Below are 20,501 nucleotides of genomic sequence, written 5' to 3'. Positions count from 1 at the left end.
TAACACACATAATATCAATAAAAATACAGAAATATAGTAGACATATAATTTAGAAACTCTGAATTTTCTTTATGCTGATGAACTATACTTCTACAGTAAACCAAATCAAGACATGGGGAATATGCAAAATAAATCTTTGGAAAGCACAATTTTACTTCCTGAAATTTTCTCCCCAGAGGTCAGCTCTTTAGTCTCAGGAACTTTACTACCTTAGGTAGCAAATCACAAACAGGAGTCCCAATGCCTTCCATGCTCTCACCCTCCAAATTCACTCCCTCCTAAGCCATGTCCCATTCACTTACTAAATATTGTTCATCTCTTTCCTTATTTCTGTCATTCTAACACTTTATTCCACTCCATTTTTCTCTTGCTTAAATTATGGTTAGCCTAATTTTCGGTTCTTCCACACTCCCTATTTATCTCAAATTCATAGTCTGAGAAATTCTTTCAAAAAGAAAGATCTGAATATGTCATTCTCTCACTGCAACATTTCACTTGATTCCGATTATTGTGTCAATTTAAGTAAAGAAATGTTTAATAAGAACAATATAGCAGTGTAAATACTGACCCAGATTAACCTCTCTCCTCTCCCTGTGCATTCCAGGTACACTGGGTTTTTATTCCCTGGGCTCTGTTATGCAGCCTACTGCAGGGTCTTTGCACATGTTCCTTTCTCTAATGAAAGCACTTTCTAATCTCCCCTAACTCCTCATACCTCTTCACCTCGTTAATCCTAATTCATTCTCCAAATTTTAATCTTAGTGTCTCTACCTCAGTGAAGTCTTTCCGGATCTATGTCTTTATAATACTAATTACTTTCTGATTTGACATCTATGTGTGTGCTATTTCTCAAACTCTCTTCCTCTCATGAGATTCAGGGTCAATAAAGGCAAAGATACTATCTGTTTGGTTCTGTATTTTATCTCTAAAACCAAGACGCTGATAAATACATAACTACTTTCTTAAACTTCTTTTTATTGGTGCATATTATTTATACTGAATAGTGGGTTTCATTTCTTTATGAAAACATAATAAATATCTCATTGGGTTAATGAATGAAAGGGTAGAAGAATTTTATACATTAAGTTTCTCACCCAGTCTCAAATGCCCCACTAATTGGAACCCTTTGTTGCAATAGCTACGGTCACAGGCACAGCCCTATTTTTGAGGTGGTCATTGAACTGTTGACTGAAGCATTGTTGCTTCTGACTGAAGCAGAAGGAGCAAACCGATGAAAGAAGAAAAGGAAAGAATCCAATAAATATAAACAGTGAAACAGTTTCTGTTACATAGCTTGGAAACGTGCTCCCAAAACAAACCAAAAGAATAATTCCAAAAAAATTTCATGAAATTATGGCATTGTTCAAATAAGCCTCTTTGAAAGACATTTCTTAGAATATTTCAGTGTTATATTTGTTTTAAATTTCCTGTTGAATTTTATTACATATTTAATATAAGTTGTTAATAAATGATTGTTATTGGAAAGTGAGCTTTAGAAAAGTCATGGTTCTTATGCTTCATTTATACTTATCACAATAAAACAAACTTTGGATTTTTAGTCCATTTCACCATTAATATAACTAAATCTTTTAATAAATTAAATCTTTTCAAGTTGGACCAAAATAAAGCTCTTAGAGTTTTTGACACTGAGTTAACAATGTAATAAGGAGGATGTCAAGTTGAAAAATTCAGCACAATAAAGCTTCAACCAATACTCCAGAAAAGCATTTAAATTAAAAAAAAGTTTTATCAGATTGCCTTTATATAAATTATGATGTTTATGCATTTGGCATGATTGATGGAGATGCAAAAATTGTTAGTCGCCCTGCAATATTTCTTTTTCCATTCTTGCATGATAATAGCCATGTGTCTGGGCACATGGATAACCAGGTAAATGTTGCACTTTGTCCCTTGCATCTGGTGTAGCTATATGTCTAACTGATGTCCAATGGCATGGCATCATGTGCAATCAATAGGTGCAGATTTACAAGCATGTTCATTAGTGACATATAGAGTCATATTCTCCCCCTCCCTGACTTTTCTTTTGATTGGCTGGAATTTTAACAAAATTCCAGTGATGGATGTGATAGATGAACCATCCTGGACCATAAAGATGACACAACAGCAGTGAAACAAGGTAAAAGGAACCTGGATCCACAAAACCTGAGCCACCACATCAGCATTGAGCTGACAAATTCCTTTATGGTAAAAAGAAACAGTATCCTGTCTTGTTTAAGGCACTGTCACTTTGGGTCTCTGTATTGCCCTAGCAAAACCTACATTCTAAACAATTTAAAAGCTAAGCTTTATTTAATTTAAAATTTAAAAAGAAAAAATAGACTATTTTTTTCATCAGTGGAAAAGCCAGTGTGAGAAGCCAAGTCTCCTCACTAATAGCCCTATATACTTTTCTCTAGATCGTAAGGATTGCATTTGATGAGTTATTATATCTGAGAGCTCATACCACAGTATTTAGAGAAAAGGGAATTAATATTTATGGATATATTCCATAGTTACTTATTTATCCTAAAGAATCTGCCCTGTAAGCATTATTATTAAAATGCATGACTACTAAGTCCTGAAGCAGGCATTTAAACACAGGTTTCTTAAATATCAAAAACAGATTTTCTTTATGTTAAAATATCACTCTCAAGTCATTGGATAAGATTTTATAACTATATAAATACCTAATTAATAAAACATAAAATCATTTGAAATAAATCTTATGTTGCCTTGGTTTAAATTCTTGTATTTCTACATTGGTGGTCACAGATGTTGCAATTCTAACAAATGATCCATTCAAACTTAAAATAGGGCTGGGGTTGTGGCTCAGTGGTAGAGCACTTGCCTAGCATGTGTGAAGCCCTGGGTTTGATTCTCAGCATTGCATATAAATAAATGAATAAAATAAAAGTCCATCAACATCTAATATGTGTATTTAAAAACTTGAAATAATGAAGTTGACCAAAGAATATATTTCTATTATCATAGACCTATTCACTTAAATTATTCTTTTAAATTCACTTAGTAACATCTTGGGTTTGAGTACTTGTAGAGCACTCAAAAGAGAGAGAGGAAAAAAAAAAAAAAGAACAAGAAAAAGAAAGAACATCTTTCCCTAACCCTAGAAAATATTTGCTTTGCTCCTTAATCTATCATTTCCTTTACAAGCTGCAGTAGGAAATGTTGTTTAAAATATGTTATGTAAACTATTTATCAAATTCCACTTCAAATGGCTATTTTGGCTCTGTTTCATGGCACACATTATGAACAATGGAACAAACGAGGTGACCTTTCTTTTACTAGTGAAATTTAAATAAGTACAGCCATTTGTTATAATAAGAAGAACCAGGTTGTTTTCAGTCCAACAATCAAATTTCCTTTCGAATATCTGAAAGTAAAGAACAAAATGCTACTGTGACGGCCCCTTTGGCTCATATAGGATAGAAATCATGTGGTTAACAAAGACAGGGTTAGAAAGAATTATTTATTCCATTGGGGTAGCAAAGTGGCTACCCCAAACCCAGAGTAGTAAGAAGTTCAGGAATAGCAGCATATATATATGTTTGGGGGCTAGAAATTAACAAATTCATAAGTTATGGGACAATCTTTGCTTGCACCTGTGCCAGTTTGCACAGAATTAGTAATGTTTGCACAATAGTTCAAAACGTACCTACAATTGTGTAGGTCTCCCCGCTGGCAATTCATTTAACTGAGGATCCCTGCTGTCCATTCCCCTCAGGTAAGGAGTTTTGGTCAGACCTGTTTGCATTGGTTTAAAGTTTTCTTACTTGTTTTGAACAGATCCAAGAGGCCTTTTCCTCATTCATTTTAAACATAAAACATACACTGATTTTCTTTTAAGAATCTCCAACTTAAACTTTAACCTATACTCTGATCCTTGCCATTTATCTTAAGCATACAATATGTAGTGCCTTTCTATTAACCAGCACCAACTTTTAACCCTATATCCTGCCTCACTACAAATACTGAAATGGTTGTGTCTCCTGGTATGAACATTGCACATACCTCCTATGGTAACTTCATGGACATTTTTTCTCTTATTAATCAAGGTTCTTTATTATTGCTCTTTCTCTTCAACATTTTTTCATTTCTTTCATATTTTGTGACTGATCTTACAGTTTTCTTCATCCAACATCAATACCTAAAACCCCTTTTCCTTGCTTCCTTCCATTATTGCAGCTGGAAAGACCAGATTTCAACATTTTTCAACACCCTTGCAACTAGATGTGGTCTTGTGAGAACTTTAAAAAATGAGACACCAGGGATGTCTTTGGAGCTTTTGCTTTTCTGATTTTAAGAAGAAAATGAATAGATCTGCTTGGCAGTATCTGCCCCCACTCCAGTTGTCCCCTCGACCAATGCCATGTTCCTCCCTTTCTGGCTTAACATGAATATGATATTTGGAACTACAGTGATCATCTTAAAACCAGAGGACTATGATTTATTCTTTACTTTATTCAAATAGTATTTCATACTTCACTTCTTTCTCCATAGTTTAAAATAGAGTATACTAAATATAATGTGTTCAGAGGGTAAAGTCCTAAGTTAAAATCCTTATTGTATCACTAATTAGCTCTATAATTCAGGATGTTACCAAATTTTTTTTTGGTACCCTGATTATCACATCTATAAAAGTAAACATTTAAAAATACTTCACTTTGCAAATGTTACACAAATTAGAGATGAATCATGTAAAGCCCAGCACATTAATAATGCTCAGCACATGGCAATTATTGCTGCTACCTCAACTCTCTGTGCCTGTTTGTTACACAGACTTTTCCAACAGTTAATGCTATGCATCCTTTCACATGTCAATGCTCTAAAGCACTGCCAACTTTGTACAGTATATTATGTTGCCGTAATGTCCTTTACATTCATATATAGTTGAAAGAGAAGAATTGTATGTTGTTATTGATTGTTTTTCAAGGAGTTCATCCATTTCATGTATGTTGTCAAAATTTATGTATGTATAGTTGTTTTCGGGACACCCCTTTTATGCTTTTGATATCTGTAGGGTCTGTAGTGATATAGCCTGTGTTTAGTTTGTGAAATTTGTCATATTTATTTTTTCTTTGTCAGTCTTTCTAGAAGTTTCACAACTTCATTGATCTTTTAAAAGAATTACCTCTTTGTAAATAAAATACTTGGGAATCAATCTCACAAAAGAGGTGAAAGACCTCTACAATGAGAACTACAGAACACTAAAGAAAGAAATTAAAGAAAACCTTAGAAGATGGAAAGATCTCCCATGTTCTTGGATAGGAAGAATTAATATTGTCAAAATGGTCATACTACCAAAAGTGCTATACAGATTCAATGCAATTCCAATTAAAATCCCAATGATGTACCTTACAGAAATAGAGCAAGCAATTATGAAATTCATCTGGAAGAATAAAAAACCCAGAATAGCTAAAGCAATCCTTGGCAAAAAGAGTGAAGCAGGGGGTATCGCAATACCAGATCTTCAACTCTACTACAAAGCAATAGTAACAAAAATGGCATGGTATTGGTACCAAAATAGAAAGGTGGATCAATGGTACAGAATAGAGGACACAGACACAAACCCAAATAAATACAATTGTCTCATACTAGACAAAGGGGCCAAAAATATGCAATGGAGAAAAGATATCCTCTTCAACAAATGGTGCTGGGAGAATTGGAAATCCATATGCAACAGAATGAAACTAAACCCATATCTCTCACCATGCACGAAACTAAACTCAAAATGGATTAAGGATCTCGGAATCAGACCAGAGACCTTGCATCTTATGGAAGAAAAAGTAGGTCCAGAGCTTCAACATGTCGGCTTAGGACCAGACTTCCTCAACAGGACTCCCATAGCACAAGAAATAAAAGCAAGAATCAATAACTGGGATAGATTTAAACTAAAAAGCTTTCTCTCAGCAAAGGAAACTATCAGCAATGCGAAGAAAGAGCCTACAGAGTGGGAGAAAATCTTTGCCAATCATACTTCAGATAGAGCGCTAATCTCCAGAATCTATAAAGAACTCAAAAAACTCTACACCAAGAATGCAAATAATCCAATCGACAAATGGGCTAAGGAAATGAATAGATACTTCACAGAAGAAGATCTACAAGCAATCAACAAACATATGGAAAAATGTTCACCATCTCTAGTAATAAGAGAAATGCAAATCAAAACCACCCTAAGATTCCATCTCACCCCAATTAGAATGGCGATTATCAAGAATACAAGCAACAACAGGTGTCGGCGAGGAAGTGGGGAGAAAGGTACACTCATACATTGCTGGTGGGGCTGCAAATTAGTGCAGCCACTCTGGAAAGCAGTGTGGAGACTCCTTAGAAAACTTGGAATGGAAACACCATTTGACCCAGCTATCCCACTCCTTGGCCTATACCTAAAGGACTTAAAATCAGCATATTACAGAGATACAGCCACATCAATGTTCATAGCTGCTCAGTTCACAATAGCCAGATTGAAGGATAGATGTCCTTCAATTGATGAATGGATAAAGAAATGTGGTATATATATACAATGGAATATTACTCAGTCATAAAGAATGATAAAATTATGACATTTGCAGGCAAATGGATGAAACTGGAGAATATCATGCTAAGTGAGATAAGCCAATCTCAAAAATCCAATGGACGAATGATATCGCTAATAAGTGGATGATGACACATAATGGGGGTTGGGAGGGGTTAGTGTTAGGGTTAGAGTTAGGGTTAGGGAGGGGGGCAAGAATGGAGGAAGGAAGGACTGTATAGAGGGAAAAGAGGGGTGGGAGGGGTGGGGGGGAAGGGAAAAAAATAACAGAATGAATCAAACAACATTACCCTATGTAAATTTATGATTACACAAATGGTATGCCTTTACACCATGTACAAACAGAGAAACATCATGTATCCCATTTGTTTACAATAAAAAAAATTAAAAAAAAAAGAATTACCTCTTTGTTACATTGATTTTTCTCTATTGTTTTATACTTTGAGTTTCTTCACTTTAGTATGTTTTATTTCACTTTCGTTCAGTGGTTTTGTTATTTAGATTTTTACAGGTGCATATTAATTATATTGAATGGTGTGTTTCATTGTGGCATGTTCATACATAAATGTAACATAATTTGATCAATTTTCACTGCCCAGTACTTTCCCTTACTCTCTCCTCCTCCCACCACCAGCCCCTCTTCCTTTACCTTAATGGTCTCTCTCCCTTTTACTTTTATGAGACATGCACCACTTTTTTTTTTTTTTTTCTACCACTGACTTCCACATATCAGAGAAAATATATGGCATTGGGTCTGGCTGTTTCACTTAACGTGCTGTTCTTCAGTTCCATCCATTTTTCTGAAAATGTCATAACTTTGTTCATCATTATGACTGAATAAAACTCCATTGTATTTATGTGTATTTATCACATTGCATTTAAATATTCATCTGTTGACAAGCACTTGAATTTGTCCTATTACTTGGATATTGTGAATTATGCTGTGATAAACATGGATATGTATGTGTCCTAAAGTATGCTGTTTTAAATTCCTTTGGATAAATACGGAGAAATGATATAAATGGATTATACAGTGATAACATCTTTAATATTTTGAGGGACATTCTGATTTCCATAGTAGTTGTAATAACTGACATTCCCACAGTGTATAAATGTTTCTTTTTCCATTCCATCATTCCAGTATTTATTGTTATTTTATTCTTGATGACTGCCATTCTGACTGAAGAGAGATAGAATTTCAGTTCATTTATCCAACTCTTGATTGTTATTTACTTTTTGATGTTGAGTTTTGTTGGTTCTTTATATATTCGGGATACTAATTTTTTATTGGAAAAGTATCTGGCAAAGATTTTCTCCCATTATGTAGGCTCTCTTTTCCCACAGTTATTTGTTTCTTTTGCTGTAGAGAAGCTGTTTTAATTTGATGTCATCCTATTTATTAATTATTGATTAGTTCTGAGCTTGAAGAAGGGGTTTCCTGTTCCTCCTGTATGTTGGAATATGCTAACCCTGTTTTCTTCTAGAAGTGTCAAGGTTTCTGGACCAATTCCTAGGCTTTCATTCATTTTGAGTTGACTTTCCTGCAGAGTGAAATAGAGATCTAGCCTCATTCTTCTACATATGGATATCTAGTCTTCCCCTGCAACTTTTGTTGGAGAGATTGCATTTTCTCTGGCATTTTTGTTTTTGGCCCCTTTATCAAGAATCATATCACTGTATCCGTGTGGGCTTGTCTCTGTGTCATTAGTTCCATTCCACGGGCGTACATGTGCTTTTGTGCCAGTGCCATGCTGTTTTTATTACTATGGTTCCATTTTGAAACTGAGCATTGTGTTGCCTCCAGCATTGCTCCTCTTGTTCAGAATTATTTTTCTTGTTCAGAATTATTTTAGCTATCCTGGATGTTTTGTTATTCCATATACATTTTAGGATTGTTTGCTCTCTAGAATTGTCTGTGAAGAATGTCATTGGTATTTTGATGAGAACTGCAGTGAATCTACAGATTGCTTTTGGTATTAATGGCCATTTTAACTATGTTACTTATGCTTATTCATGTACGTGGAGATCTTTCCATCTTCTGGTGTTTTCTTCTATTTCTTTCTTCAGTTGTTTTAGACAGCTTTTTTTTGCTGCTGTCACTAAAAGATCTTACAAGAACAATTTTAGGGGAGGAAAAGTTTATTTGAGAGTTCAGGGTTTCAGAGATCTTAGTCCGTAGAAGGCCGGCTCCATTCCTTGGGATTTGAGATGAGGCAGAACATCATGGTGGAAGTGTAGCAGAGGGAAGCAGCTCACATGATGATCAGAGAGCAAAGAAAGAGACTCCACTCTCCAGATACAAAATATATACCCCATAGCCATGTTCCCATTGAACCACTTCCTCCAGTCACACCCAACCTGCCTCCAGTTACCACTCAGTTATCAAAAGGGATTAATTCACGGATTAGGTTAAAGCTATAACCCAATCATTTTTCCTCCAAGCCTTCTTGCATTGTCTCACACGAGAGTTTTTGGGGAACATCTCAGATCAAAACCATAACATCAGGTGCGGCTTCCCTCCTGGGCAAGATGGGGGCGCCAGGCCTGGGCGAGGTCGGCCGCCTGCGCAGAAGAACCGCCCCCAGCGGCTGCACCACCCCCGCATAGCAGGAGCCCAGGCCCGGCCAGGGAAGGCAGCCGTGCCAAGGACGCTCCCGGCTCGACCAGGTGCTTCTGAAAGTGGACTCCGGAGACTCAGAAGTGGTCGATGGACTCATTTTCCAGCTCTTACTTCTCGGTGGGCTCGTCCAGTTCCGGCGCTGTCGAGCTCCTCTACGCGAAAGAGGGATGATTCTGAAGATATTTTAGAGGAGAGGAGACATGTCAGTGACTTGAAATTTGCGATGAAATGCTACACACCTCTTGTCTTTAAGGGAATTACTCCTTGCAAGCCAAGCGATATTAAATGCAGTGTTCTCAGTTCTGAAGAAATTCATTATGTCATTAAGCAGCTACGACGCGCTATCCAGGAGCACCCTGTTGTCCTGCTGCCTGGTCACCAGAGTTACATTGACTTTCTGATGCTCTCCTTTCTTTTGTACAGTTATGACTTACCTGTGCTTGTTACGGAATGGTTATGTTCCTGTTGAATTTTTCCTCGAAGGGACAAGGAGCTGCTCTGCCAAGACACTGACTCCTAAATTTGGTCTCCTGAATATTGTGATGGAACCGTTTTTTAAAAGAGAAGTTTTAGATACCTACCTTGTCCCAATTAGCATCAGTTATGATAAGATATTGGAAGAAACTCTTTATGCATATGAACTTTTAGGAGTTCTGAAGCCAAAAGAATCTACAACTGGGTTGTTGAAAGCCAGAAAGATCCTCTCCAAAATCTTTGGAAGCATCCACGTGTACTTCAGAGACCCTGTATCACTTCACTCTCTGGCAGCTGGAAGGATGAGTCAGAGCCCATGTAACTTGGTTCCAAGATACATCCCGCAGAATCAGTCTGAGGACATGCATGCTTTTATCACTAAAGTTGCATGCAAAATGCAGATTTGCAAATCGAGAACTTAGTTCTGAGCTCCTGGAGCTTGGCAGTTGCAGTGCTGCTTCAGAACCGGCCATCTATGGACTTAGACGCTCTGGTGGAGAAGACTCTGTGGCTGAAGGGCTTGGCCCAGGCGTTTGGAGGTTTCCTCCTGTGGCCTGATAATGAACCTGCTGTGGAAATTGTCCAGTCCAGCATTCTTCTGCATTCCAACCTCACCAACCTTGTGAGAGACCAGGTGATTCTGAACGTGGACTCCGGGGACTCAGAAGTGGTCGATGAACTCATTTTCCGACGTGAAGAAAAATGCTTTAGCAGCTTTTGTAAGACTTGGTGTGGTAGAGAAAAAGAAGATAAACAATGAAAACATATTTAGTGTGAATGAACCTGCCACAACCAAATTACAAGACATGCTCAGTTGTAAGACACCAATAGGAAAACCAACAACTGTGAGACTTTAATAATCACAGGACAGTTATGGAGAACTTGGTCACCTAATTATTGTCATAAAGGACTACTGCAAACAGGGATGTAAAGGAAGACACATCTCATGCTCCACAAGACTTCCCGACCGTGGACTCCATTGAGAGGAAGAAATGATCAGTGTAAGCAGTCAGTGTAATCTTCCCCGCCACACAGTCTAAAGGCATTTGCATCCAGCTCTGTGTGTGTTTAAAATGAAACAGTCTTTTGAAAAAAAAAAAAAAAAACTCATAACTAAATTTTTTTGTAGGAATCTTTTACCTTCTTTGTTAGACTTATGCCTAATGCATTTCATTTTACTTTTTGAGGCTCTTGTGAACATATATGCAAAAATTCTTAACAAAGTACTTGCAAATTGAATTCAGCAACACATTAAAAATATTATCCATCATAATCAAATTGGTTCCATCCCTGGATGCAAGTATGCTTCAACATTCACAAGTCAATACACCACATAAATAGAATCAAGGACAAAAATCACATGATCATCTTGATAAATACAGAAAAAAAGCCTTTAACAAACTTCACAACACTTCATGATAAAAACTCTAAATATACTAGGGATAGAAGGAACTTCAACATAAAGGCTGTATATGACAAACCCCAAACTAATATCATACAGAATGAGAAAAAACTCTAAAATCAGGAACAAGACAAGGGTTTCTACTCTCAGCACTCCTATTCGATAGAGTACTTAAAATTTTCGTAAGAGCAATTAGGCAAGATGAATTAATACAAGACATGGAAATAGGAAAGGAGGAAGTTAGATGATCTCTATTGGTAGAGGATATGATCCTGTACTTAGAAGACCCTATTGACTCTCCCAGAAAACTTCTATCTATGATAAACAAATTCAACAAAGTAGCAGGATACAAAATCATCCAGTTGAGACTTTGTCTTTGACTCATGGATTACTATGAATCTGTTGTTTAGTTTCTAAATATATGGAAACTTTCCTATTATCTTTCTGTTATGGCTTTCTAATTTTCTTCCACTCTCTAAGAAAATACACTATGATTTAAATCATTTAAAATTTGTTGATATTTGTTTTAGATCCCAGGATATGCTCCAGGGTGGTATGGTTTCATGGGCCCTTCAAAAGATGTGGTATTCTGATGTTGTTGGGCAAGTCGTCTATGTATTATTTTGTATTATTATTAGATGCTAATTGGTTAGATCATTAGATGTGTATTGGAATTTTTTATGTTCTTGATAATCTGTCTACGCATCAGTTGTTGAAAGGGGAGTATTAGGATTTCCAGCTGTCATTGTGGATTTGACTGTTTCTCTTCCCAGTTCTTTCAATTTGGCTTCACATAATTTGTAGTCTTATTCTTTGCTGCCTACTGGTATTATTATGTTATCTTGGTGGAAACAAGACATCATTGTATGATGTCCCTTTCTGTCTCCTATAAATTTCTTTGCTCTGATATCTACTTTATTTCATGTTAAAACAGTCACTCTCGCTTTCCTTTATAATATTTGCATGATATATATTTTTATAATCTTTTTATTTTCAACATTCCTGCTTTGCTAATGTAAAGTGAGTTTCTTAAAAAAGAGAATATATTTAGGTCATGGTTTTTAATCTACTTTGTCACTCTCTTTTTTATCATCATCATCATTTACATTCAATATAAAAATGATATATTAGAGTTTTCATCACTATTCTGTTTATTTTGCCCTCTGTATTAATTTCTCTGTTTTTCTTGCCTTCCTGCATGATACTTAAACTTCAAAAAAAAAAAAAAAAAAAACTACCCCATTTTTAATTCATCACTGGTATGTTTTGGTACTTTTTTATACATCTTTTTAATAATAGTTGTTGTATTATATATGCATGGTTTTCATAGCCTGGTATCCTCATTTTACCACTTTTGGTAAAGTATAGACATCTTAGCTCTTTTATTCTTAAATTTCCTTTACCCACTTCTTCATTTATAATAAATATACACATTAGATATTTCACATCTATTTGTGGCACAACCCAATTTTAAAAGAATGCTGGTCTTTGTAACAGGTTAATCCATTGGCAGCAGAACACTTGAATACTGCATGACTTCTTCCATGTAGGGATCTGGTCAGGGAAATAGAGTAGCTGTGTAGTTACTCATAGGGGGTAAGAAGGCTGAGATGAATATTCTGCCTCACCAAGATTCAGAAATAATATACTATTAAGACCATCCCACTTCTGACCCTTAAGTTTAAGAATAAGACTCATCATTTTACTATTTAATGAAATATATATTTTATCAGAATTTCTCATTGAAAAAATTTCAGTGTAATACTGTTTCAAATTTCATATTTAAATATAGTTTTTAATCTAAAAGCAAACACTTTTATTTCTTTTATCAGTTTTTCTATTATTTTAATAATTTCTTTTTAGGCAGGTCATGGTTTGCATAATTTTTATCACTGTTATTAAGTTATCACTGTTACTAAAAACTACCCAGTGTTTATGCTAGCTGTTCTTTCTATATATCTTGCATTAAAATTCTGTGTAAATAATTCAACTAATGAAAAATTTTCTTTTCCTTTGAATACAGAATGACATTGAAGAGCTTGATGACATTCTTACATCCATATTCAAAAATGAGATACCATATTATGAATTCCAATCTCTTCAAAATGAAATTTACCCTCAAAAGGAATGTGAGTATTTTCCAAATGCATCAATTATTTATTATATTATATACTATTGTTCATGATTCTAAAATATGTTATACATGCATGATATAGCTAGTTGATTAAATGATTAAATTTTATACAACTCTTAATTCCTGGTAAAAGGAAAAAACAGTGAAAACTTCTGAAGTTCCATTTTTGTTCATTTTTTAAAATCACAGGCCCTAAAAATTCTGAAGTAAGCAATCCTACTACCTGATTTTTATTAAAGAAGTGCTTGAATAAGTAAATTTATGATGGATACTATTCATCATGTCATTGTTTATAATCACCACCAAATGGAAATAGCTTCCTCATTCAAAGATATGCAAATTCGATGTCATTAATACAACCATCAGAAATTAATTTTATGATTAATTTATTTGCTGGCTGAAGTAATGTTTTCACATATACTTAACTGAATAAAAGTAGACTATGTAACAGTTAGAGTGTGATCATTTGCTTAAAAATCTACATACTTAGCATATTTGTTTATATATTTTAATTGATGTGTGAACAGACATGCACCTACTATTCACACTAGTTATGCTTGAGGTAGGCCATTTTAGGGATTTCATATGCATACTTTTTCCTTTTACTGAACCTGTATTTTCTATGATGACTATGTATTATTTGTATGATAACGAAACATAAAAGTATCAATAAAGTACACATAGGAGCTACTAATGAAAAATCATATTTCCAAATGTTATCATGAGCTTAGTAGTGTATGTTAGAATTTTTTGTTCCTGCATAGCTTGTTGAAATACTATTTATAATTCATTTATATGGGCAGCATGTGTGAAACACTAAGATGTAATAGTGAATAAGACAGGCTTGGAACTAAAGAATATGAGAAGTCTAGTGGTGGCCTATTAAGGACTAATGAGCAGGCTTTTCTTCTGTAGGGTTTCTGTGCTATTTAAAGTGGTTTTCTCATCAACCTGGTAGGGCAACAGTAACAAAAGAATAAGTATCCTAAGGCATAGCTGATTGTGACTCACCTAAATGTGTGAGAAGCTGAATAATGATGAGGGTCCATTATGGGGAAAAGTCAATGATTGGCTAGTTTCAAATAAGTAATATTGTGAGATTTGTGAAGATTTTTTTTGTTTCCCATGTACATTTTAACAATATGTAATTCACTTGAAGTATTAGGTTAGGATAGAAAAGGAACATGGCATAATTCCTCACTTAAAACAGTAATAATTTAGTTGGAGGGGAAGATAATATGCATGTATTAATACAAACAAGCAATGCAATAAACTTTGTGGAAGTGGTTATATTGACAATAAAATTTTACAGTAGAGATGCAATGTTTCTTAGGCATGCTTCAGAAAAGACAGTGATATTTTGCCTAAGTCTTAAATGATGGAAAGGATCCCAATGAGAAAGGAAAAAGGAAAAGGAAATTCTAAGCAGGTGAAAGGGATGTCCTCATTCCCTTCCCCTCCCTCTCTCTCTGTTTCTTTCCTGGTCATGAGGTTAATAGTATTTCTCCCACATGCACTCCTTCCATAATGTACTGTCTCAATACAGTACATTATACAGGTCCAAACCAATGAAGCCAACCAAACACGGACTGATTTGTCCAAAACTGTCATACAAAGTGAGTCTTCCTTCTTTCTAACTACATCAGTCCAGTATTTGGCTATAGTAACAGGAGCCAACTAACAGAAAGAATGGAATAGTTTTGATTCATTATTTTATATAATATATAAATTAGAGATTCTGGGTGGGTTAAATCAGAAACACCAAAAATGTGGATCTGATACTTTAGGCCTGGTAAACATTTGAAGTATCTGCCTTTCTAACAGGTGAAGTGCACCATTGTTGATCCTCAGACCTTTCATAGGTCTGAATAGCTAGGGTTTAGATCAGTGATTATTAAACTTAACTGCAGAGCTTTTGAAGGACCCCACCCTAAACCCTTTCCTGTACCATTTAATAAAGATTCTGGGGGGAGGTAGCAGGTATTGGTAGTTTTTAAAGTTTCTCAAGTGATTCCAAAGAACAGTAAAGTTTATCAGACCTGAAGTTCATTGATACATATTATAGAACAGAAAAAAAATTCATCCTCATACTGATATTTATTTTTTATTACTAGAATGTTCATTTATTCAAGTTGATGGAAAAATGTCTTGTTTTGAATATTAATGTACATTAAGCTTCAATTTTAATAACAAAGTTTGAGTATCCTACACATCACTAAAATTGCCTTATTAATTTGTCTTTACAAAAGTTAAAACATTGGTAGCCAATGAAAGTTTTGAACCATTAATAGAATTGAATGATAATTCTATATTTGACAAAATTTTTTATAAAATACAATTACATTTTAAACAATGGAAAGTTTAATGTAATAATTCATCCAGAAACCTGATTGCTGTGTATTATTTTATTGCTGATGATATTAAACTTATAATAGAACCACATAATGCTCAAAATATTAGGCTTTAATTTCTATTGAAATATAAAATAACATAACACAATATACATAAAAATGTATGCAAGACAGACATGACTATAACTCTGTTCATGTTTTGCTTACCCCCTTGACCCTATGTTCTTGGATCAATGTCAGCTTCAGAATATCTGATCTTTAGGACCTTGTAACTATACCTCATAATGTTCAAGTTGAATCACAGATAAGGATTGAGATACTTTTATACTTAAAATAATTGTGGGAATTTGGGGAAATTCTACATTGTTGAGGAATCCATGATTCATTCAGAGAAGTAAATGCAGCAAACACTGTATCAGGTATAACCCCAGGTGTCTACTTAGTGGCAGGGCTTGTTATTTGGTGCAATGTTTATTTATTAAATATTTACTATTTATTTCTCTATACTTCAGCTGAAATAAATTGGAAGCTGAGACCATGTGAGGGGATTGTATTCATAAGGAATGAACAAAGTATAACTTGATTGTTGACCTACTCTGAGTCATGAATTACCCACAGACTTACCTATGGTTCTTTGAAAGTGTGGAGTTAAGAGCTATATTAATCAAACTCTTTATCTTCTTATTGCCCCGTCCTCTCTTCTTTTCAAAGTTGTTTTGAAATATTGTGGATTTAGTTCCCTGTCACTCCATTTATAAGTAAAATACTTCCCATGACACTCTGTCTTAGTCATTTTTCACTCTTGTCTACACCACAAACATCCTGATTTGACATGTGTTTTCACATCTTACTCTAGGGTAAACCTGGGGATAGGTGGAGAAAAGACAAAATGCTTAAGTAATAAAAAAAAAATCTGCTTTAATGTTATCTTACTTGGTGATGTATCATTAATGATTTAAAGATAGCATTTTCTATTGACAGGAATTTTTCATAGGAATACAGTTCTTGTAGGCATAGAGGAACATAAACTTTCTAAATAAGTTCGGTATATTAATGTAATGTAGGACTTTTGAGCACAAGAATCACAAATAATTTGGGAACAACTTTCTAGTTTATGAATCTTTTGGGATTGTGAAATCAATAAAAGGGATTATGATAGGCCTTGTTGTTTACCGATATATATATATATATATGATACTAGAATAGAAAATATCAGACGATATCACTTAAAATAAGAGAATCATTTTAAGCAATTTATGTTTTAGTTGTAGGTTTTAATACTAGCACACATGGTTTGCATCATCATCAAAAAGTTAGAATGCCTTTCAGTTGATGTCGTGGGGCAGAAAGGAACACTCAGCCAACACAATTGCTTTAGCCCCTCTGTAGCTTCACCTGTTCTGTTTCAAACCTTCTGCAGGGTCTCATAAATCTTGGTACAACAGGTCCATTAATTTTCTTCACTTCTTTTAGAAGTCCTTCCAAAACCTGGATGATGCAAAGAATCTCCCCACATAGATAGGAAAAAATATTACAGTTTAGCTTATTTTTAAAGAGACTGCAGTTTCTGGTTTAATTACCATACATGGTAGTTAGTTTAGGAAAAAGGAAGGTAGATTTTGTTCAGATTAACTATCTTCACCCAGAAAGGAGAACCAGCCCATTTTAAACCCATGCCAATTTCTAGAACATCATGTTAAAGCACATATTCATTTACTAAAGGTAGTAATGTTTTAGTCTGAAAGAAGAGTATATGATCTGAAAAAATTAACTCAGGGCATTACTTATTAATTAATAAAAAATGTGTAGCATATAACCAGTATTCAATAAATGCTTAGTGGTCACAATGGTGATAAAATTTGTCTTGGATTTAAAATACTTTTGGGTTCATATTTGCTTACTAAGTGGAGAAGACTAAAATATTCATTGGATTGTCTTTTTTAACATTATCAAATAATTTAAAAGTGCTAAAAAATAAAGAGAATAAATTTTGAAGTACCCTATATCCACTACTTATATTTTTTAAATCTTAATGTTTTACCATATTTGCTTGAGACCTTTTTTTAAAGAAATATTAGCCGAGCACAGTGGCATGTCCCTGTAACCCCAACAAGTCAGGAGGAGGCTGAGGCAGGAGGATTGTAAATTCAATGTCTCAGAAATTTAGTGAGAGCCTCAAAGACTGAGTGAAACCCTGTCTCAAAATAAAAAGGAATGGGATGTGGCTCAGTGGTAAAGCACCTCTGGTTCAATCACCAGTAACAAAAAGAAATAAAATATTACAAATTTAGTTGAATTTCTGTCTCTGTAATTACTCTCACTTGAAAAGTAACTGAGTGAGGTAACTGTTACTCTAATTACAGTTTTTTTTTTTTTTTTTTGTACAGAGTATTGAACTCGAGGACATTAGATTACTGAGCCACATCCCCAAACCTATTTTGTATTTTATTTAGAGGCAGGGTCTCAATGAGTTGCTTAGCACCTTGTTTTTCCTGAGACTGGTTTTGAACTCAGGATTCTCCTGCCTCAGCTTTCTGAGCCACTGGGATTACAGGTGTGCACCACTGGTCCCAGCTTAATTAAATTTCTTAATGATTAAATTTCTTCATCCTTTTACATACGTGCTGCTTCCACAATAAATATATATCATCACACGATTTGTAAATTTTATGAAAATGGTATCATAACTTTTCTTCAATTTATTTTTGCCAGTATTTTTATACTTACACATGTAGATCTTTTTTATGTGTATGTGCTCTATAGCATTATATTGTGTAATTATACCACATTGTTTCTATTCTAATAGATATTAATGTTGCTTCTAAATTTTTTATCATTGCAATCAATGCTGTAATAAACATTGCTGAATGTGAATTCTTATGCATATGTATAATAATTTCTAAGGCAATGGAATTACCTTCAAAACTGTTGTTAGATTTATTCCTTTATCTTATTGTTTTATTAATATCAAAAAATCTTATTTAAAAATCATATTTTAGTTGGGTGCAATGGTGCACACCTGTATCCCAACAGCTCAGGATACTGAAGGAGGAGGATTTTGAGTTCAAAGAGCCTCAGCAAAAGCCAGGTGCTAAGTAACTCAATAAAACCCTGTCTCTAAATAAAATACAAAATAGGGCAGGGAATGTAGCTTACTGGTAAAGTGCCCCTGAGTTCAATCCCCAGTTCCCCCCCCCAAAAAAATCATATTTTATATTACAGTTTTATAAACAGAAATTTTAACAAGTGAAAAATAACTAATCTAATTCCCTGAATAAGAAGGAAAAACAGGAACAGGAAAGAATCAACATTATGAAGATTTTATTTTTAAAATGTTTTTGTCAAAATATGAGTATTGCAAAGCATGAAGTTGTATGAACGTTTATAGTTGGCATTTTTTACTATCTGAAAAAAAGTCAGAAGTCATGAAGAAATCAACGTAAAAGGAAAAATATAAGCAAGATCATTCCTCATTCTAGCCAGAGAAGTAATAGAAGGAAGGGGGAAAGATGATTATATAAACTCACTTCAAATTAGTAACAAACACATTACTGTGAAGAAAATATACTAAATTAGGGACAAATTTACACATAACACAGCATCCAAACTTGTAGCAATTGAATAAGTTGGAGATTTGGCATGTAAATTGACTGTAAAATTATAGATTTTTTCCACTTCATTTTTTGTTAACACAATTCACAAGAACAAAATTTTCACATCTCTTACCAATGATAATTTTAGCTATTCTCAAGGTAATTTCATGAACTGGTGGTTCAATTTGGATCAAATAATAAAATAAAACAGCCCCTCTGAATCTTTCAAAGTGGTTTTTCTCTTGAGAAATGAGATTTCTTCAGAATCATACTACTGTTTTTCAGTTTTACAATGTTTCTTCAGTGACCCCATTTCTCCAGATGTGAAGGGTCAACTATTTACCAATCATCTGTCCTTCAATTTTTAACAACACTCATAATTCCCTCATTCAACCCATGTCCAATGCCATCCCAGCACGCATTCCGTAATAAGTGAGGGCTTTGTAATTACAGATGAGCCTGCAAAAATAACATTTTCTTCCAGTTTAAAGAACCTTGATCTAAAATAAGGTTCTATTAAGCAATCTTATTCATTCATTTATGTAACAAGGACAAAGTAGTTGCCAAGCACTCTTCTAGGTGCTCCAGAGACAGGTGGCCGATATGGAAAAATCTGTCTTCATGGAGCTTTTGTTCCAGTGGAGGAAACAGAGCCAGTTAACTATCCAACGGCAACCAAGTAAGCAGCTTTATTGCAAATACTGATATGAGTTATGAAAAAAATAAAACTAAGAGAATAGATGGTTGGCAGGTGATGGGAGGTCATGCAAGGATTTTAAATATGACTCATTACCCTCCATTTTATACTTTTAAAAATATTACTCTTACTGTTTTGTGCAGAATAGATTTCAGGGGTGTGAAAATGGAAGCAGGGACACTGGATAGGAGGCCATTCTATGTGTCAGGGATGTGTTAGTGGTCATCACCTGGGTGATAGCAGAGCAGGTAATACAACTTAGGGTATGTGGATTTCTATTGTAAAGGTGTCTTCTCCATAGAGACAATGGTAAAGACCACAAGAGAAGTAAAAATTGCTTGCTAAATTTATATTAACTTTCTTTTTAGAGAAACGCACAATGTTACATCTCTTATTAGATGTAACATCTAACATCTCTTATTAGACTGGCACTTGCCAGTCCTCAGTAGATATTTGAAAGTGGTGACAGGATTTACTGATAGATTGCCAGTGAAGCAGAGAGAAATACATTGAAGACTCTGGCATAAGTAACTTAATACATGTAGATAAAAATAAGCAAATAAGCGTCAGTGTTGTTGACCAAAACATAGCTTCTATGGCAAGGGCCGTTTTATCTGTGCAATGACACAGTTTTGAGCATGTGATCAAAAATTCTAGTGTGGACTTGTAAATTTGAA

The 20,501-nt window shown here is 34.5% G+C and overlaps 2 protein-coding genes across 2 annotated transcripts in view; both read left to right on the top strand.

Moving 5' to 3' along the window:
- Positions 1–20,501, top strand: part of Bank1 (B cell scaffold protein with ankyrin repeats 1) — a 282,791-nt gene that overhangs the window by 71,272 nt on the left and 191,018 nt on the right. The window contains exon 5 of the mRNA XM_047567484.1: positions 13,073–13,178. Within this exon, the coding sequence (XP_047423440.1) occupies positions 13,073–13,178 (106 nt within the window). The remainder of the gene's footprint in view (positions 1–13,072; positions 13,179–20,501) is intronic.
- On the top strand, positions 1,792–10,407 carry LOC124994786 (dihydroxyacetone phosphate acyltransferase-like). The gene is given in 6 exon segments (XM_047567046.1): positions 1,792–1,890; positions 9,060–9,220; positions 9,278–9,337; positions 9,339–9,611; positions 9,613–10,046; positions 10,049–10,407. Coding segments are annotated over 6 exon segments (1,386 nt in total).

Source organism: Sciurus carolinensis, chromosome 10 (genome assembly GCF_902686445.1).
Source record: "Sciurus carolinensis chromosome 10, mSciCar1.2, whole genome shotgun sequence".
Classification (NCBI taxonomy): Eukaryota; Metazoa; Chordata; class Mammalia; order Rodentia; family Sciuridae; genus Sciurus; species Sciurus carolinensis.
This window is presented reverse-complemented; position numbering and strand designations above follow the sequence as displayed.